General features: G+C 43.3%; 4 protein-coding genes across 6 annotated transcripts in view; 2 read left to right on the top strand and 2 right to left on the bottom strand.

Moving 5' to 3' along the window:
- LOC146987577 (protein FAM107B) overlaps positions 1 to 16,166 on the top strand; it is a 104,030-nt gene that overhangs the window by 60,122 nt on the left and 27,742 nt on the right. The window lies entirely within an intron of this gene.
- Positions 346 to 3,469, bottom strand: mkrn2os.2 (MKRN2 opposite strand, tandem duplicate 2). Of its 2 annotated transcripts, XM_085776789.1 has the most exons (5): positions 3,327 to 3,469; positions 2,857 to 3,244; positions 1,443 to 1,492; positions 778 to 946; positions 346 to 678 (listed from the first exon to the last, which is right to left on the bottom strand). In XM_085776789.1, the coding sequence occupies exons 2-5, from the start codon at positions 3,057 to 3,059 to the stop codon at positions 438 to 440; spliced, it is 663 nt and encodes a 220-aa protein (XP_085632915.1). In that variant the 5' UTR covers positions 3,060 to 3,244; positions 3,327 to 3,469; the 3' UTR covers positions 346 to 437. The 2 variants fall into 2 exon arrangements, with proteins under 2 accessions (XP_085632915.1, XP_085632914.1); XM_085776788.1 differs by having other exon boundaries at positions 2,857 to 3,448.
- On the bottom strand, positions 3,572 to 8,885 carry mkrn2os.1 (MKRN2 opposite strand, tandem duplicate 1). 2 transcript variants are annotated; one of them, XM_085776785.1, is made up of 5 exons: positions 8,636 to 8,885; positions 4,953 to 4,999; positions 4,640 to 4,808; positions 4,404 to 4,553; positions 3,572 to 4,199 (listed from the first exon to the last, which is right to left on the bottom strand). In XM_085776785.1, exons 1-5 carry the CDS (start codon positions 8,845 to 8,847, stop codon positions 3,995 to 3,997), a joined length of 783 nt encoding a protein of 260 aa, XP_085632911.1. In that variant the 5' UTR covers positions 8,848 to 8,885; the 3' UTR covers positions 3,572 to 3,994. The 2 variants fall into 2 exon arrangements, with proteins under 2 accessions (XP_085632911.1, XP_085632912.1); XM_085776786.1 differs by lacking the exon at positions 3,572 to 4,199 and having other exon boundaries at positions 4,214 to 4,553.
- On the top strand, positions 9,872 to 15,007 carry mkrn2 (makorin, ring finger protein, 2). The gene is made up of 10 exons (XM_085776784.1): positions 9,872 to 10,012; positions 10,878 to 11,006; positions 11,326 to 11,507; positions 11,657 to 11,821; positions 11,928 to 12,103; positions 13,038 to 13,103; positions 13,319 to 13,467; positions 14,100 to 14,210; positions 14,465 to 14,609; positions 14,709 to 15,007. The coding sequence occupies exons 1-10, from the start codon at positions 9,987 to 9,989 to the stop codon at positions 14,874 to 14,876; spliced, it is 1,317 nt and encodes a 438-aa protein (XP_085632910.1). The 5' UTR covers positions 9,872 to 9,986; the 3' UTR covers positions 14,877 to 15,007.

Raw genomic sequence — 16,166 nt, 5'->3', positions numbered from 1 at the left:
CTAAAGAGAAGTAGCAAATAAATACAGCACCAGTAATAAGTCATAATACAATTAAAAACATAGATATTGACAGTGAGACTGGTATTGAATACTTAAGGTATGATTAATTGTCAACAAGAGCATAAAACATAAGGAGAACAGGAGGCAATATTCATGTTATGAATGTGTCATATTACAGCAGCAGCTGTACAGAGAAAAACATGTAATTTCTTATAAAACTGTTAAAGTTACAACAGACAGACATGTTCATGTAAACACGAGAAAAACAAATACAATACAAATACACTCAATGGACGTGTACTCATGTGTCCACACACATGGTGTTTCATGTTCTCTGATGTTTAGCAGCACCAATATTTTACTAGCTCTTACTGAATTTTACAGTGCAAAAGTCTCAGCTTGTGAAATTAAAGCACATCAAATATGAATAATAGAGATCAAACTACTCTGTCCTCCTGTTTGTCCTCCTGCCTGTCCTCAGGTCTGTCCACCATGTAGTACTGATGTCTCTGGATATGGTCATACAGCGTGGTGTATTTAGAGACCCTCCTCATCCTCGGCAGGATGAAGCTGTGAGTGAAGGTCTCTCTACTCAGAGAGCTGCGCCCCTCTGCCGCCAGGACGCTGTTTACAAAATGAAGACAGTAGGTGAAGCAGTTCTGCTGCTCCTCATCGAACCTGAGACACAGACATGTGGACAGACAGAGACAGGTGGTCGGAGAGAGACACACACAGGTGCTTGGTGTTTGTGTTGAGCCAGGTGTAAAGTGTAGCTACCTGTGCCATGCAGGGTCCCACATGGGTCCGTCAGAGAAGTGGTCCAGGTACTGGTCCCACTGAGCCAGCAGGTGAAACATGTCGGGTCGGACCAGAGGAACACTGACGCAGCGCTCCCACCCACTCTGATCTCTGAGGACCCCGCCCCTCGTGTAGTTATACACAACTCCTACACGACATACACACACACACACACATACGTAAGAGCACTGATATACAGATGCTCCTGTTTTAAACACATCAAATGACATGTTTATGTTATTTTAAACTCATCTACTACTGGTTTCAGAACAATTAAATGAATTAATATTTACATTTTCTCTTCACCCATGTGCATCTAGGACGTCCACCACTTTGGATGTTTATTTAGATACAGTGGCAGCATATTCATCATGTTTTCCACTGCAGCTTCAAACAAACTGGCAGAAACCAATATTAGATTTCAGCTCAGATTCTTTCTTCCAACAGGAATAATATCATGTTTCACAACTAGAGCTGCAGAGATCAGACTGATCTTGTGGGACAACAGTGAACATTGACCAGCTGGTCCCTCGTGACAGGTGGGACTTTCAACTGTAACAGGAGTTGGGGTACGGCTGTTCCACCAAGAACGCAGACTGATGAAGACCTGGAGTCAGACTTCCAGCCTGACCTGTGGCCCTTACCCTTAGTGTCGGAGATGCCAGTGTGCAGATCTGATGTCCCATCAAATTCTCTGAGGGAAAAACAGCAGGACACATGCTGGTTAGACTGGGTGAAATAGATTTAACACTATAGTTTACACTGATTCAGACTCAGATTCAAAGTTGGTTTCTACTGCGTTCAAATTGGTAAAACTGGTTCACAAAAGTTTTTGAAATGGTTTATACTAGTTTAGACTGGGCAAAACTGATTCAGATGGGTTTGAATTGGTTCAAACTGGTTCTGATAAAATCAATTCAGACAAGTTTCAAGTGGGCAAATCTGGTTCAGATAAGATGTAAGCGTTTTATACTGGTTCACATTTGGTAGAACTGGTTAAATTGAATTTGAACAGGTTTAAACTGATTCAGGCTACGTAAAACTGTGTCATTAAACTGCCCCATTCATGAACTCTTTAAAGGGATAGTTCAACATTTTGGCAAATTGGCCCATTGCCATAATCGCTATAGTCATAGCAGTAGGTTCATTACCTTTAATTGTAGGTGTAAGCTATTTTCAGTACGGCGGAGCGCAGCAGCTGGCTGCTCAGAGCTACGCTATGGAGGCTAACGGAATTTCTTGGTTTCCCTCATTAAACTCATCAAATTCAACATCCCAAAACTCCACAGCGCTTTTGTAGACAAGTTGTGACCTGCACAACCACCACGCTATGAGATAATGACGGAACGATACGAAACGGAGCCGTTTTCGAGGTAAATACAGGGTAAATACGGAGACTGCTTGCTGAAAAACTGTCCCTGAACGCAACGCGCATCAGCGGTTTTGTATGAATTTACCTCGAAAACGGCTCCGTTTCGTATCGTTCCGTCATTATTTCATAGCGTGGTGGTTGTGCAGGTCACAACTTGTCTACAAAAGCGCTGTGGAGTTTTGGGATGTTGAATTTGATGAGTTTAATGAGGGAAACCAAGAAATTCCGTTAGCCTCCATAGCGTAGCTCTGAGCAGCCAGCTGCTGCGCTCCGCCGTACTGAAAATAGCTTACACCTACAATTAAAGGTAATGAACCTACTGCTATGACTATAGCGATTATGGCAATGGGCCAATTTGCCAAAATGTTGAACTATCCCTTTAAAGTTTTAGTGTTTTTACAATGTTTTTCATTTGGTCAAATAATTTCATAATTGAGGTAATGTGTGTATAAGTGTGTATTCATTATAGTTGTTGCTTGTGTGTTTGTGTCAGTTTTAAATCCTGGTGGTGACTGGTGGGGAAAAAACTGAAATACAACCTCATTGTATAATACAACACGGCTCAACACCAGCAAACACAGACTGATAAAGTTGAACCAACACATTCCTAAACAGTCCCAGTAAAATCTGAACATTAGAAACATCAAAAAGGGGGCGTTATGACAATTAAACCCATGTGTGTTTACCTGGCCAGGTTGTTGTGTGCAGGTGCGATCAGCAGGCAGCAGGAGCTCTTGTGTCCGTTGGTGAAGGGAGAGGGGAGGCTAACCGGTGCCTCCTGCAGTCTGTTCCCCCTCAGGACCTCCCCGCAGCTCGGACAATCCTCCGGCACAGAAAAACAGAAGATTTCCTTCTGACAGTGACTAAACCGGATCACACTGTTCTCCATCTCATCCTCGTATTCCTCTTCTCACTCTTTAACTCTTTTTTTTAACTCCTCTTCCTCCTCAAATCCTCCTATTGCTCCTTCACTTCTCCTCCTCAGTCCTAATGCTCCTCTCTATCTGGCTTGTCTTCTTCTGTTTCCTCTTCTTCTCTCCTCCTCTGTGACACACCTGGTTGCCAGGTTGCAGCCTATCAGATGACACCAATGTCCCAGCCCCAGCCTATCGGGTTGTATCCACGGTCAGACAGACGGTCACGTGACCCAGCTCACCTGCTGTTGATTAGTCTAAACAGGTAACCTTGAGACCACGTTGGCAGCGTCGTCAGGGAAACGGGTGTTTATCTGCAGAGCAGTGTCGGTGTCACTGTGAACGGAAACAGAATCAGCTGATCCCCACAACAAGAGGAAACATTATAACAATTATTTAAAAAAAAAAAAAAAAAGGCAAAATGCATTTATATAATTTGCAACAATGTGTAGTTTTTTTGTCAGATTTTTTTTATTGTACAAAACAAATAAAAGAAAACCATAAGAAGTTTCAAAGTAAAAGATGATGTGACCTAATTGGTTCAGCAGACAGACTGAAGGTAGGTCAACACTTTTTCCATCTCACCTATCAAACTGTGTGTGAGACCTGATCTGTAAGCTCAGGTGTGTCCGATAACACAGCAACACAAAACACATGTGGACACACATCACGTGTAAAAAAACATGAGAAGCCATTCTCACATGTTTCAACTGTAGATGCCATCACAGTTTTATTACTGATTTGATATAAATTACAAGCTGATTCAACTTAACATTTCTGGTTCTTATTGTCAGATTTCTCTTTTATCCTTTATTCTGATGAGCAGCATGCATCCACATGCCAACTGAACTTCCTGATAGAATCTGATGCCACCAGAGAGCCAGATTTTATCATCGCAATGAATATGTCCTCAAGGAAACTTTGAATTTTGGCTGTTTAATTTTATTTTGAAAATAAAAATTTGTGAAAAATAATCTGGACTAAGTATACTGTGTATGTTGCATGTCTGTAGTGTTTGCAGAGAATGGTCCCATGCTTCCCAGCAGAAACACCCAGTCAGAGAGTAGTTCATGGAGCTCCAGAAAATACACCAGACCAGCAGGCAGCTCCTGGGTCTGGGAGACTTGAGTGTTTACAGCAAATACTCCAAAATCACTAAGGGAAATGCATGTTCCAGCAAACAAACCAGTGGAAAGTTCAGAAGACTTGAGAGTTTCAAGCAAATACACCAAGCTGGTGAGTAGCTACTTCAGGGAGCATCCTACTCTGCAGTGGTGTAGTGTCCGTGCTGACATACATGCCGATACACTGACAGATACCTGGAGGTAATTTCCATCCTGGGCAGGATGTACTTAGAGGTGAAACACTCTTTGCTGATTGGCTGCCTGCCCTCTGCCCTCATCACATTGTTGATGAAGCTGAGAGCGAAACCATAGCAACAAGACCCAAACTCTCTCTGCTCGTGAAACCTGCAGAGAAGAAGGAGCAGTCACTCAGTCATATAGTGGTCAAAAAGAGAGACAGAGAGAGAGAGAGAGAGAGAAGCAGCCCTCACCTGTCTGGTGTCCAGATGTTCAGACGACTAACTGTTTCCAGCTGCTTGTCCCACAGTGACCTGAACCCGGGGCTGTCGTTGTTGGGGTCAGTCAAAGGGACAATGATGCTCTGCTCCCATCCCTGCTGCTGACACTGAACCCCTGACTCTGTATAACTGAATACAACACCTGCAAGAATTAACTAAACATTAGTTTATGGTGAAATCCAATTAAAATGTAATAAACAAATAATGTAATTAAATTCATTCAAACATTTTAAACATGAGTCAAATTTTAAAAAGCTGGCTACTAAATACAAAATGTGTAATCAACCTTGAGAGTTGGAGATGCCGACATGAAGCTCAGACTCGTTCTCTTCACTGCAACACAAACAGGAGATCCAAGTCAAGTTTTCAAAAGATGTTTTTGCTCTGTAAAGAAACATCTGAGGTGACACTGAAGATCCAAGACCAGAGCTGATCCAGAACGTCTGCTCTAATGATGATCAAACCATTTCCATTTGATACAGATTAAATAATGAGTTTACCACAGTTTCAGTGGACAGATGTGATATGATGTGAAAATACAAAAGATTGAATAAATAAACATACAAATAAATTAAATGAAAATGAAAAGTAATAAAATGTAATTTAAATATGCATAACAAATAGGCCTTTAAATTGAGTGAAAAACATAGCCTACTTATTTTTTTAAAAAAAACAGAAAATAGAAATGGAACAGACTAGATAATAATAAATTCTCCTCAGTTATAGAGGATGATAGGCTACTGGACTTTGTTTGCCCTTTTACTTTTTTTTTAAACTATTTTTTTTGGTTTCCCCACCGCCTACACAGCAGGTCTAGGTGCAGGGCGCTCACCTGGACATACAAGAAAACACATGTTGTCATATGTAGGCCTAGGCCTAATTAGTGTGAATGCTGGAAGCATTCACACTATTGTTATTCGGTTCGGCCATTTTCTGCCTTTCTTCGTCATGTAACTAGTCCTTCATACTTTGTGCTATTTCAACAATTCAAATATCAAAATGTTCAGCCTTTTCGGGACAGGTGTGCTATGTCTTTTCTCTTTTCAACTATTCATACTTTTTGCAATATTCAACTATTTCTGATTTTTTTTTCCCCATAGAGAATGCATTGGAACAGTCTTGAAACTCTTCAAATCTTCTTACTTCTTTCAGCCTTTAAAGCGTCCACATACTTTCAGCTAGAGACTTCATTCAAATTCTGAGCTGTAGACAAACTTCTAATGTTTTCATCTTGTATTTACAACTTTTTCATAGCTTGTACCGTTTTTGAGATAAATCCTTTAAAAGCACATGAGGATTTCTGACAAATTTCACACTTTTCAATGAGTGTGTATGGGGTTGGGTCAGAGTGAGTGACATCATCGTTAGAGTGAGAGGGATCGAAAAAACATTCAGGATTTTTTCTGGATAAATTGCCAGCACGGCCACAAATTAAACTCTAGACACATGATTTCCTCACCGGTTTGTAGCCACACTTGTTGTGTCTCATTTAATGTGTTCAAAACAGCAGACAGACTTACAGAATTGTCTCAGTGAGCCTAATTGTCCAGCTAGACCCGCTCCAGTGGCTCATCCACTTCAATATAAAAGTAGGAGCTGATTTTTTTAGAAAAGCAGAAATGCCCCCCTTTTCTACCTTGCGACCCTGAGAAAAGTTTTTGCCCTACAAACATTTAATGCACATTGCCTCGCTCAGGAAGGTCTGCTTGCCCAGATGGTCAGATGGCCACATTCTGATTAGAGGTACGGTTCTCTTTTTCTGGGCTGTTTTGGGAAGCTGCTCAGAGCTCAAATCTCTCTGCTCTGCTCTGCTCTGTGTGCAGTTGGTCCAGCTGTAGTGGCCAGCTCGTTATCATGTCTATAAATAGAACAGGTCAGGTGCAGCCTGGCCGCTCGTTAAGATGTTTTTAAACACAGCCCCACACACACACATGATAAACCAGACTGACAGAGGATGTCCACGCACAAACACAGGCATCACACTCACACAGACAGACACACACAGACACTCACACACAGTCACACATGCACGCATACACAAACAGACAAACACACAAACACAACACTGTTCCACACAGTACAATGTAAGCATGGTAGTCGCCATGGTAACTTCTGAGGGCAGGCTGCCACACAGGTGTAATCAATCAGATCATTAGGGAGAGAGGAGTTTTGTGGCGCTTAAAGGGATAGTTCACCCTAGAATGATATTTCGCTCATTATCTACTCACCCTCATGTGGACTAAGGGCTGGAAGAATTCTCAGAGTCCACCGTCCCTTCTCTGAGTTACAGGGGGTCTTGGCGTAGCAGTGCATTTCAATGCAACGGTTGCAAAGGGACACCAGAGCTCTTCGTAAAAAAACACACACAAAAAAACATCCTGGTCCGTCCAAATCTCGCGTGATTCGCAGTAACTGCACTGACGCCGCGCAAATCACGCGAGATTTGGACGGACCAGGAAGAGGAGCTTCGAGAAGCTTCCGCTACAAACAAGCTTAAAATATAGACTTATTTAATTTTTTCCGGGACAATTACGCAATTTGGGGCTTCAGCACAAGACGGACATTACATACGAGCATCATGGAGGTATTTGGATGTTTTTTTGTGTGTGTTTTTTTACGAAGAGCTCTGGTGTCCCTTTGCAACCGTTATATGGACATGCACTGCTACGCCAAGACCCCCTGTAACTCAGAGAAGGGACGGTGGACTCTGAGAATTCTTCCAGCCCTTAGTCGACATGAGGGTGAGTAGATAATGAGCGAAATATCATTCTAGGGTGAACTATCCCTTTAACAGTTTTACTTTCTGCACATGTACACGCAGACAGAGAGACCGTCAGACTCACACACACACACACACACACACACACACACACACACACACAGGTTTTCAGCTCAAATTCATCAGGCTCTCAATTATTTTATACTTTTGATGTAAACATCTCCAACAATTTATATTTTTCTCATGAATTTAAGTTCAGACGTTTAGTCTTTCCAACTCTATTAATACAATTACAGGTGGAGCCTAGGACATAGGATGCAGCTTTTAACATGTGTCCTATCTATCTATCTATCTATCTATCTATCTATCTATCTATCTATCTATCTATCTATCTATCTATCTATCTATCTATCTATCTCCCTCCCCATTTTTTAACCCCTCTGTCTCCTTTCTTTCTTTCTTTCTTTCTTTCTTCTACTCCTTCATTTGTATTTTACGTAACTTTTTATATCCTTCCCTCTCTATCCATCCATCCATCCATCCATCCATCCATCCATCCATCCATCCATCCATCCATCCATCCATCCATCTACCTCTTTCTATCTATCATCCCCCTCTCTCTTTTTCTTCTTTCTTTCTTTCTTTCTTTCTTTCTTTCTTTCTTTCTTTCTTTCTTTCTTTCACTCCATTTCTGTCTTTTTACTTCTTTGTTTGTTTGATTGTTTCTTTCTTTCTTTCTTTCTATTCCTTTTCTCTTCCTTTGTTTTTACTCCATTTCTTTCTTTCTTTCTTTCTTTCTTTCTTTCTTTCTTTCACTCCATTTCTGTCTTTTTACTTCTTTGTTTGTTTGATTCTTTCTTTCTTTCTTTCTTTCTACTCCTTTTCTCTTCCTTTGTTTTTACTCCATTTCTTTCTCTCTTTCTTTCTTTCTTTCTTTCTTTCTTTCTTTCTTTCTGTCCTTTTCTTTTTTCTCTCTTGTTTCAATCTTTCTTTCTTTCAACAATTTCTTCAGCTCATTCAGCATTGCTTCCAGCATTCACACCATTTCCATTCTTGGAAATGTTTTTTCTAGTATGGATATGATTTTTGTATAGTCTATTTTAGCCTATTTTCCCACCACAACACTTGGTCCATGCACTGTGGACCCGTGGGCGACTGCACACTGTGCCCGTGTATCAGTAGCCTATCAGTCCAGTCTGTAGAGTCCTGCGGGCTCCGGTGTTGAATCAGGTAAAACACCTTCGGTTTACCTGAACTCGGCCGCTCCATCCCGGGACGCGATGAGGAAGCAGCAGGCCGCCCGGTGCCCGTTTCCCACCGGAATCTGGATCCGGACCGGAGCCTCCATCAGGCCGCTTCGCACCACCACGCCGCACACCGGGCACCGCAGCCCCGCTGGAGCCTCCAGCGTGTAGACGGTCCTGCCGCAGTGCACAAACCTCAGCAAGTCTCTGATGTCCATGAGCTGGCTACCCCGGTCTGGACAGGTGCACGGACAGGAAGTAGCCTAGGTAAACCAAGGGACAGGTGAGGGCGGAGCCACTGATAGATCTGCGAAACCGCAGTAGTTTATCCATGGTAGATTAGATTTCCTTTCATTTGTGACAAAGCTGAACATCTTATAAACGAATGCACAGCACCTCAGCTCACCTGCTAAACGTCACAACTCACAACTTAAATCTTCAAAGCAGAGATAGGCCATCAAGCCATAGAGCATCTAGCCTACAGAACTAAAACCAGAACTGTCCTGCGATAAACTGTTTTAAGAGTGCTCCTTCACTTGTAGGCTTGCAAATATAGGTAAAAAAAAAAAAAAAAAAAAAGGTAACAAGGCCTACATTTTATCCAAATTAAAATAGCTTACGTAGGCTACATGATATACAAACATGGCATTTGCAGACAGGCTGAACGTACAGTGAAAGAATAGGCTACATGTTACGATCTTTAATCAGCAATATTGATTCTCATATCTCTCTCTGCAATTACAGAGAGGTTTTGCAAGTTTGTCACTATAGGCTAATTGAAATAATTGTGGGAAGTCTGTTGCTTTCTCTCCTGTCCTCTTCCACATGGATCAGCTCTGCTCTGCCTTCTCTTTGTTTTTTTCTGGCAACCCCTCTGAATACTGATTACATTAGGCTAGGCCTACAGCTATAAAGAATGGAAAAATGTTGATTAAAAAAAATGTTGAAAAATGCTCACTTATTCTATTTATATTATTTTTTGTCTGTCAGATTACTTTGTCCAACCCCCACCCCCTTTTTGTACTCTCCTAATGCAGGTTAGTTTTATAGCCTATTAATGTAAAAGAAAAAAGAAATCTCAGATTTGCTCAAATTGTATTGTCCATAATGAACTGAAATAAAAAAGAATAAAATAAAAATAAAAATATTCAGATAAACTTCAAATACATCTATCTTCTATCTATTTTTGCTGAAGTGACGAGAGTAAATTAAAGCCACCACCGCTCGTATTTCTTTGTCAAACAAAGCTCGTAGGAACCTTCGTGTGGCGGCCGCGGCGCACCGTCGGAGCCGTTTGAGCGGGACACCGGAGAGACAACTCTGAAGCAGCCGTCATAGCCGAACCCCAGCGACGAAGATGAGCACCAAACAGGTGACCTGCAGGTGAGACTGCCCGTCTGTGACCTCACCTGTCTGTTACCTGTCCGCGTTTGAGCCTCGCGTCGTTTCCAACCGAGGAACAAACGGTCACGTTAGCATCGTGCTAATGTTTTTAGCCGTTAGCTTGCGCAGAAGTTCAAACTTAGTGAAACTGGCTGTGGCTGTGACCTGCTGCACCTCACCTGCGACCTGTAACCACACCCGGGACCCGCTGCACCTCACCTGCGACCCCCCGTCTGTCTGTCCCGGCCGTGGGGGGCATCAGGAGTCAGAGGTTAAACGGAGGGGGGTGGTTTAATGCGAGTTAACCGTTGACCGTGTAACGCTGATCATTAGCAGGTTGATCTTTTGAAGCTTTTCCTGCTCGTAAGATAACGTCGTGTTTTAGTTTTTAAATTTAAAAGCCGAGGTTTCGGCTTCTTTCGTCTGAATACCTGCTGTGTTAACAACAAAGCTGCAGTAACCTGGTTATGTTGGGGTAGCAGAGAGGCAGAAACGGGCCTTGAGGTTAAAGGTGAAAATGGTGCTGTTGGAAGGTTAAACAAAAAAAGACAAAAAAGTGTTCGTGTAATTCATTAAAACGCAACAGAAAAGGTTAAAATGTTTTATTTTATATTTTTGGAAAGTTCAAATGCTCTCTGTCAAAATAGAAATGGACCTTGAGGAGGCTGAAGCATCACTACTGTTGCTATGGTTAATAAACCTCGAGTTCTTATTTGGAATAGTTAGGGTATTTAATTGTTCATCTGTGCTCCCAACCAATCACAGAGCAGAGGACATATTCTGTTGCCATATGTGTGTGTGTGAGAAACTGCCAATGTCACTTCCTGTTCAGCTGCTGGTAACTAACAGGTGTGCTGTGATTCAGGTACTTCCTCCACGGCGTGTGCAGAGAGGGAAGCCGCTGTCTGTTCTCTCACGACATAAACAACAGTAAACCCTCCACCATCTGCAAGTTCTACCAGCGAGGAGTGTGCGCTTACGGAGAACGCTGCAGGTAACACTCTCCTGAGAGATTACACCCCCACATGACGGGTAACATCCACACAGGATAGGTAACACTTACTTAGGAGGTAGTAGAAAACGTGACATGTGACACTCCCCTGACCCATAACATCCCAACATAACGGGTGCCATCCTCACCTACCTGACAAATTACATCCCCACATGATCCGAGAGGTAGCACAGTTAACAAACACTCACCTGGCAGGTTTTGAAATACAGGCAGCAGCAGAGGCACCATGTCTTTTGTTTATATATTAGAAACACTTACATCATTTCCTGTGTGTATTAACATGTCTCTAACCTGTATACAGGTATGATCACATTAAACCTGCGTCCAGAGGTGGAGGTGTGGGAGTTTCAGAGGACCAGACAGGTGGAGGAGGAGGAGGCGGAGGCGGAGGAGGAGGAGTAGGAGGAGGGGGAGGAGGAGGAATGGTTGGCGGAGCTTCAGTCAGAGGTGGAGGGAAGAAGAACCTGGTCCTGAGAGACAGAGGTGACTGCACGTGCTCACACACCTGTTAAATGTTATATTTGTAAAGAAAAAAAAATCCACACAGGTGAATACAAAACAACACAACACAAGTGAAGCACATTGAAGCCAAAGCTGAACTGAGCTGCCTCTAAATGCAGTCTGTGTCTCAGCTCTAGGTGCAGACAGGGTGGACAGGGTGGACAGAGTGGACCGGGTGGACAGGATGTTTGGGGCTCCGGCAGACAGCATGTGGTCAGACGTCACAACAGCTGCAGCTCCGCAGACATATGTGGACGCCATTAGGACGGGCCTGGACGCTTCAGCGCTGGAGCACGGTTGGGAACACAAAACCCTCTTGCCTCTTGCCTGTGATTGGCTGACAGCCGTCCATGATGTAATCAGTAACGGAGGTTTAATTGATGTTCTCTCCGCTCTCTGTAGCTCCTCCCCCAGTGTGCGGGACCTCCCAGAGACTCCCCCAGCTGTGTCCCTACGCTGCCAACGGACACTGCTACTATGAAGACAGCTGCACCTATCTCCATGGTGACCTGTGTGACGTTTGCAGGCTGCAGGTCCTCCACCCCCACGACCCTGAGCAGAGGAGAGCGCACGAGAAGGTGCGCATGGTGATTTAAGTGAACATTATCGAGAAAAAAGGAGCAGTTGATCGGGATCTGGCAGATGTAGTGAAATCTATTTATGACAGTGTGGCACGCTGTAAACCTGCTGATGTGATCTATAACATTTAAACTGATTCTCCATTTATTCTGTGTGATATGTAAACCTGTTGCCCGTTCTAAATTGGAAATATGAAACGGTTACGGTCACACAGAAAGGAATAGAAATAAACAGCTACTAGTAAAATAATAAAATCACACACAAGCAGGAATGTTTGGTGTATATGCAAACCCTTAAGATCTATCAGGTAAATTTAGGCAAATTCGCCCATTGCCATAATCCCTACAGTCATAGCAGTAGGTTCATTACCTTTAATTCTTGGTGCATGTTGTTTTGAGATCTGCGGGGCAGAGACGTGAGCTGCTCAGCGAACACAAGGGAGGAGAACGGTCGGTACACTGACCCCTTCCCTCAAAACTGATCAAATATACAATCCAACAACTCAAGTAGTTCAGAGTATTTGCTTTGTGTGTCTTAATGTTACATAATTATACATGATTATTTCATAGCGCGGTGAATGTGCAGGTCACACAACTTCTCCACGTGAGCATTTTGGAGTTGTTGGATTGTGTATTTGATGGGTTTTGAGGGACAGGGGACCTGTACCGTTCACCTCCATTGTGTTCGCTGAGCAGCTCGTGTCTCTGCCCCGCGGATCTCAAAACAACATGCACCGATAATTAAAGGTAATGAACCTACCTCTGTGACTATAGTGATAATGGCAATAGGCGAATTTGCAAAAAATGTTGAACTATCCCTTTAATGCTATATGTTCTCATCTCAGAAGCAGTTTGACTCTAGTATTAAACTTTAGCTGTAGTTTTACTTGGCGCAGTGGTAGGATGACGTAGATACTGTCTGATCTGTCTGCAGATGTGTCTCGCAGCCTTTGAGGCCGACATGGAGAAGGCGTTCGCTGCTCAGCTCAGCCAGGACAAGGTGGGTTCATTTAGTTACTGATCAGCACAGCAACGCAACTGATGTTGACCTTCATCGGGTCATTCAGAATATGATGATCAGCTTGTTAACAGAAATACTCCTGTAGCTGATTCACATGTGAACACCTTTTTCAATATTGTCTCAACCAGAATATGGACAGTGATTGCAGTGTGGTGTGCATTTAAACATACTCACTGCTTGTTGTTGTTGTTCAGGTGTGCTCCATCTGTATGGAAGTAGTGGTGCAGAAGGCAAACCCGTCAGACCGCAGGTTCGGCATCCTGTCGTCCTGCTGTCACACCTTCTGTCTGGCTTGCATCAGGAAGTGGCGCTGCACCAGAACCTTCAGCAACACCATCATTAAGTAAGAGTCGTCATATGAAACCAGAGTCGAGGACAAGGCCTGTGAGGTCAGGACGAGGGTTTTGGTTTGTCCGTTATGTGTCTGTTTATCTCAGGTTGACACAGGGCGTGGGAAAGGTTAAAGTCTGGATCTGTGGAAGGGTCTGTGAGGTTAGGACAGTCACTGAGAACAGGACAGAATCTGTCACCCAGTTTACACCTGGCATTAACATGTGTTTTCAGTGATCGGATTGCAATTGGATAGTGCTTGACCACATGAAAGTACAGGTGTAAACGCACCTAAGACACAATGAGGACGGATTGTGATCGGCCAAACCACCTCCGAAGGTGGTCAGGGACACATTGTGACCACATTGAACACAAGTGTAAACGGTAATGCGTCCTGTAGCCGCATACAACTACAGTACGTGGGCGGAAATATGCCTACTGTTTATTTGCTTTTTGCTTTTTTAGTTTACCCGCGCAAATTATGTGATCGGATTTCAATTGGATCTCAATGTGGACACTGGAGACGCATATTAATGCCAGGTGTAAATGCTATCAGGTCAAACTGTATCCAGATACAATGTGGTTCAGGACACAGTTTTTCCTGTTGTCTCTGTTTTATTCTGATGAAGTGTCTCTTGGTCTCAGGTCGTGTCCAGAGTGTCGGGTCGTGTCAGAGTTTGTCATCCCCTCAGTTTACTGGGTTGAGGACCAGGAGGACAAAGACCACCTCATTGACCTCTTCAAGTCAGGAGTCAGGTGAGCTGCCCCAGTAGCCACATCCACCTGCAGGTTTCCAACATAAGGCAGCATTTTAAAGCTCGGTTTGTTTGCTTTAGGTTGGATTTAATTGTTAATTCTTGTATTGTATTATCCAGCTGATCAGGTTGATGTGGTTTCACATTTCTAACTGTCGGTTAGGGTTATGTATGTATGCATGTATGTATGTGATACAGTGGTAGAGGCACCAGACTGCAGGTCACTTTACTGTTGCTTCCTGTGTGTGTCTGCAGTAAGAAGGCCTGTAAGTACTTCGATCAGGGTCGCGGTTCTTGTCCGTTTGGAGGAAAGTGTTTGTACCTTCACGCCTTCCCAGACGGAAGCCGAGCAGAACCCGACCGGCCGCGGAAACAGCTGAGCTCCGAGGGGAACGTGCGGGTCAGAGTCCACCCATGCAACTTTGATTCAGACATGAGACGAGTGCTCCTGGGTTTTGTAGTTTATTGACAGCGTTTGTCGTTTGTTTGTGCTCCTCAGTTCATGAACAGCGTCCGTCTGTGGGACTTCATCGAGGAGCGCGAGCAGCAGTCCGTCCCGCCCCTCCCCGCCCTCGACGATGACATGGCGGAGCTGAGGGAGCTCTTCATGCAGATGTCGGGCCCGAGCCACGAGGGGCCGGAGCACCCGCCGGCTCCAGATCAGTAGAGGCCCGGGGCCGGTCTTCACTGGTCTCCACGGTAACAGGAGGGGGACATCTAGCTGTGTGCAGTTTTGAGACTGACGGCCATGTTTGTGGATCACATGATGGAAATATTAAATCATGTGACAACTCTGCAGCTCTGTGGTGTGTTTCAGTCCGATGATAATGTTCACATTTAGAGAGCGATTACTGATGTATTATTGAGATTTTATTTATGGTGTAAATAAGTTAACAACAGAGTAAGTGTGGTGTCAGCTGGTGTTGTGCTGAATTCATTTTTATTATTTTTAACTTTTATGGAAGAAACCCCCCCCCCCCCCCCCAAAAAAAAAAAAAAAAAAAAAATTCACCCCCTGTACAAAAAAACAACAGCCTCCAAGCTGACTCAGCATTTTAGATATCATGTGCATGAAATGTTACGTAGTCAGCTTGTAGCGCCTCGCTCACCTGGGAACTGATCTTGACCTCCGTGTCCTTGGAGGTGATTCACTGATTGTGCCACCGAGAAGACGTGGCGTCCACTCACCGTCTCACTGCTCGACTTCACATCACAAGTCTGAGACTGGAGTCGATTTATCTGTGTAACTTCAAAACGCTTACAACAGTCAAAATGATTGTGATAAAAAAAAAAGAAAAGAAAACGGCACATCATTCTCTACTTGACTGTTGTTGATTACTCAAAACATTTGGTGAAATGAAATCGATTAACACTAGAATATTAGTTAGGCACTACAGCCTCACGGGTTAAAACACTTGGTATCTGCCACATAGAGAGTGTCAGTGTCAGTATTTGTCTGAGTCTGTGGAGATATCAATATGAACTGATTTTGCATACTGGTAGTTTGAAAAATATAGATTGACGGACTTCTGATTGCAGTGAAGCAACAAAGGTTACCACACTTTTGTGGATGTGCTGTGGGACCTATGTGATTTATTGTATTTTTTATTTTTCTTTTCTTTTTAAGTTTGCAATGTCATCAAAAATTTCTTGCACACCTGAATAGTCTTTGTGACGGGTGGGCAGGTGAAGTAGACATATAAAGTATAAAGTTATCCTCACACTGACTTCACTTGCTCAATAAAGAATATCTAATACAATGTTTCAGTCAAAGACCTTTTTCAAATATAATGTATATTCGACATCTGAATGTAGAATGTGTAGACATTTTCTCGGAGTAAGCCACGCCCACTATAATCAATCATGACCAAATTCAATGCATCAACTGAGTAATGACTGTAGGTCGTGATAACATGAGTTTTGGACAGGACTTCATTGTGCCACAGCACGCTGCAGG

This window comes from Trachurus japonicus, chromosome 5, assembly GCF_045865225.1.
Source record: "Trachurus japonicus isolate A0001 chromosome 5, Traja_1.0".
In the NCBI taxonomy this organism is placed as follows: domain Eukaryota; kingdom Metazoa; phylum Chordata; class Actinopteri; order Carangiformes; family Carangidae; genus Trachurus; species Trachurus japonicus.
The sequence above is the reverse complement of the archived record's forward strand: the minus strand, read 5'-3'. Positions and strand labels throughout refer to the sequence as shown.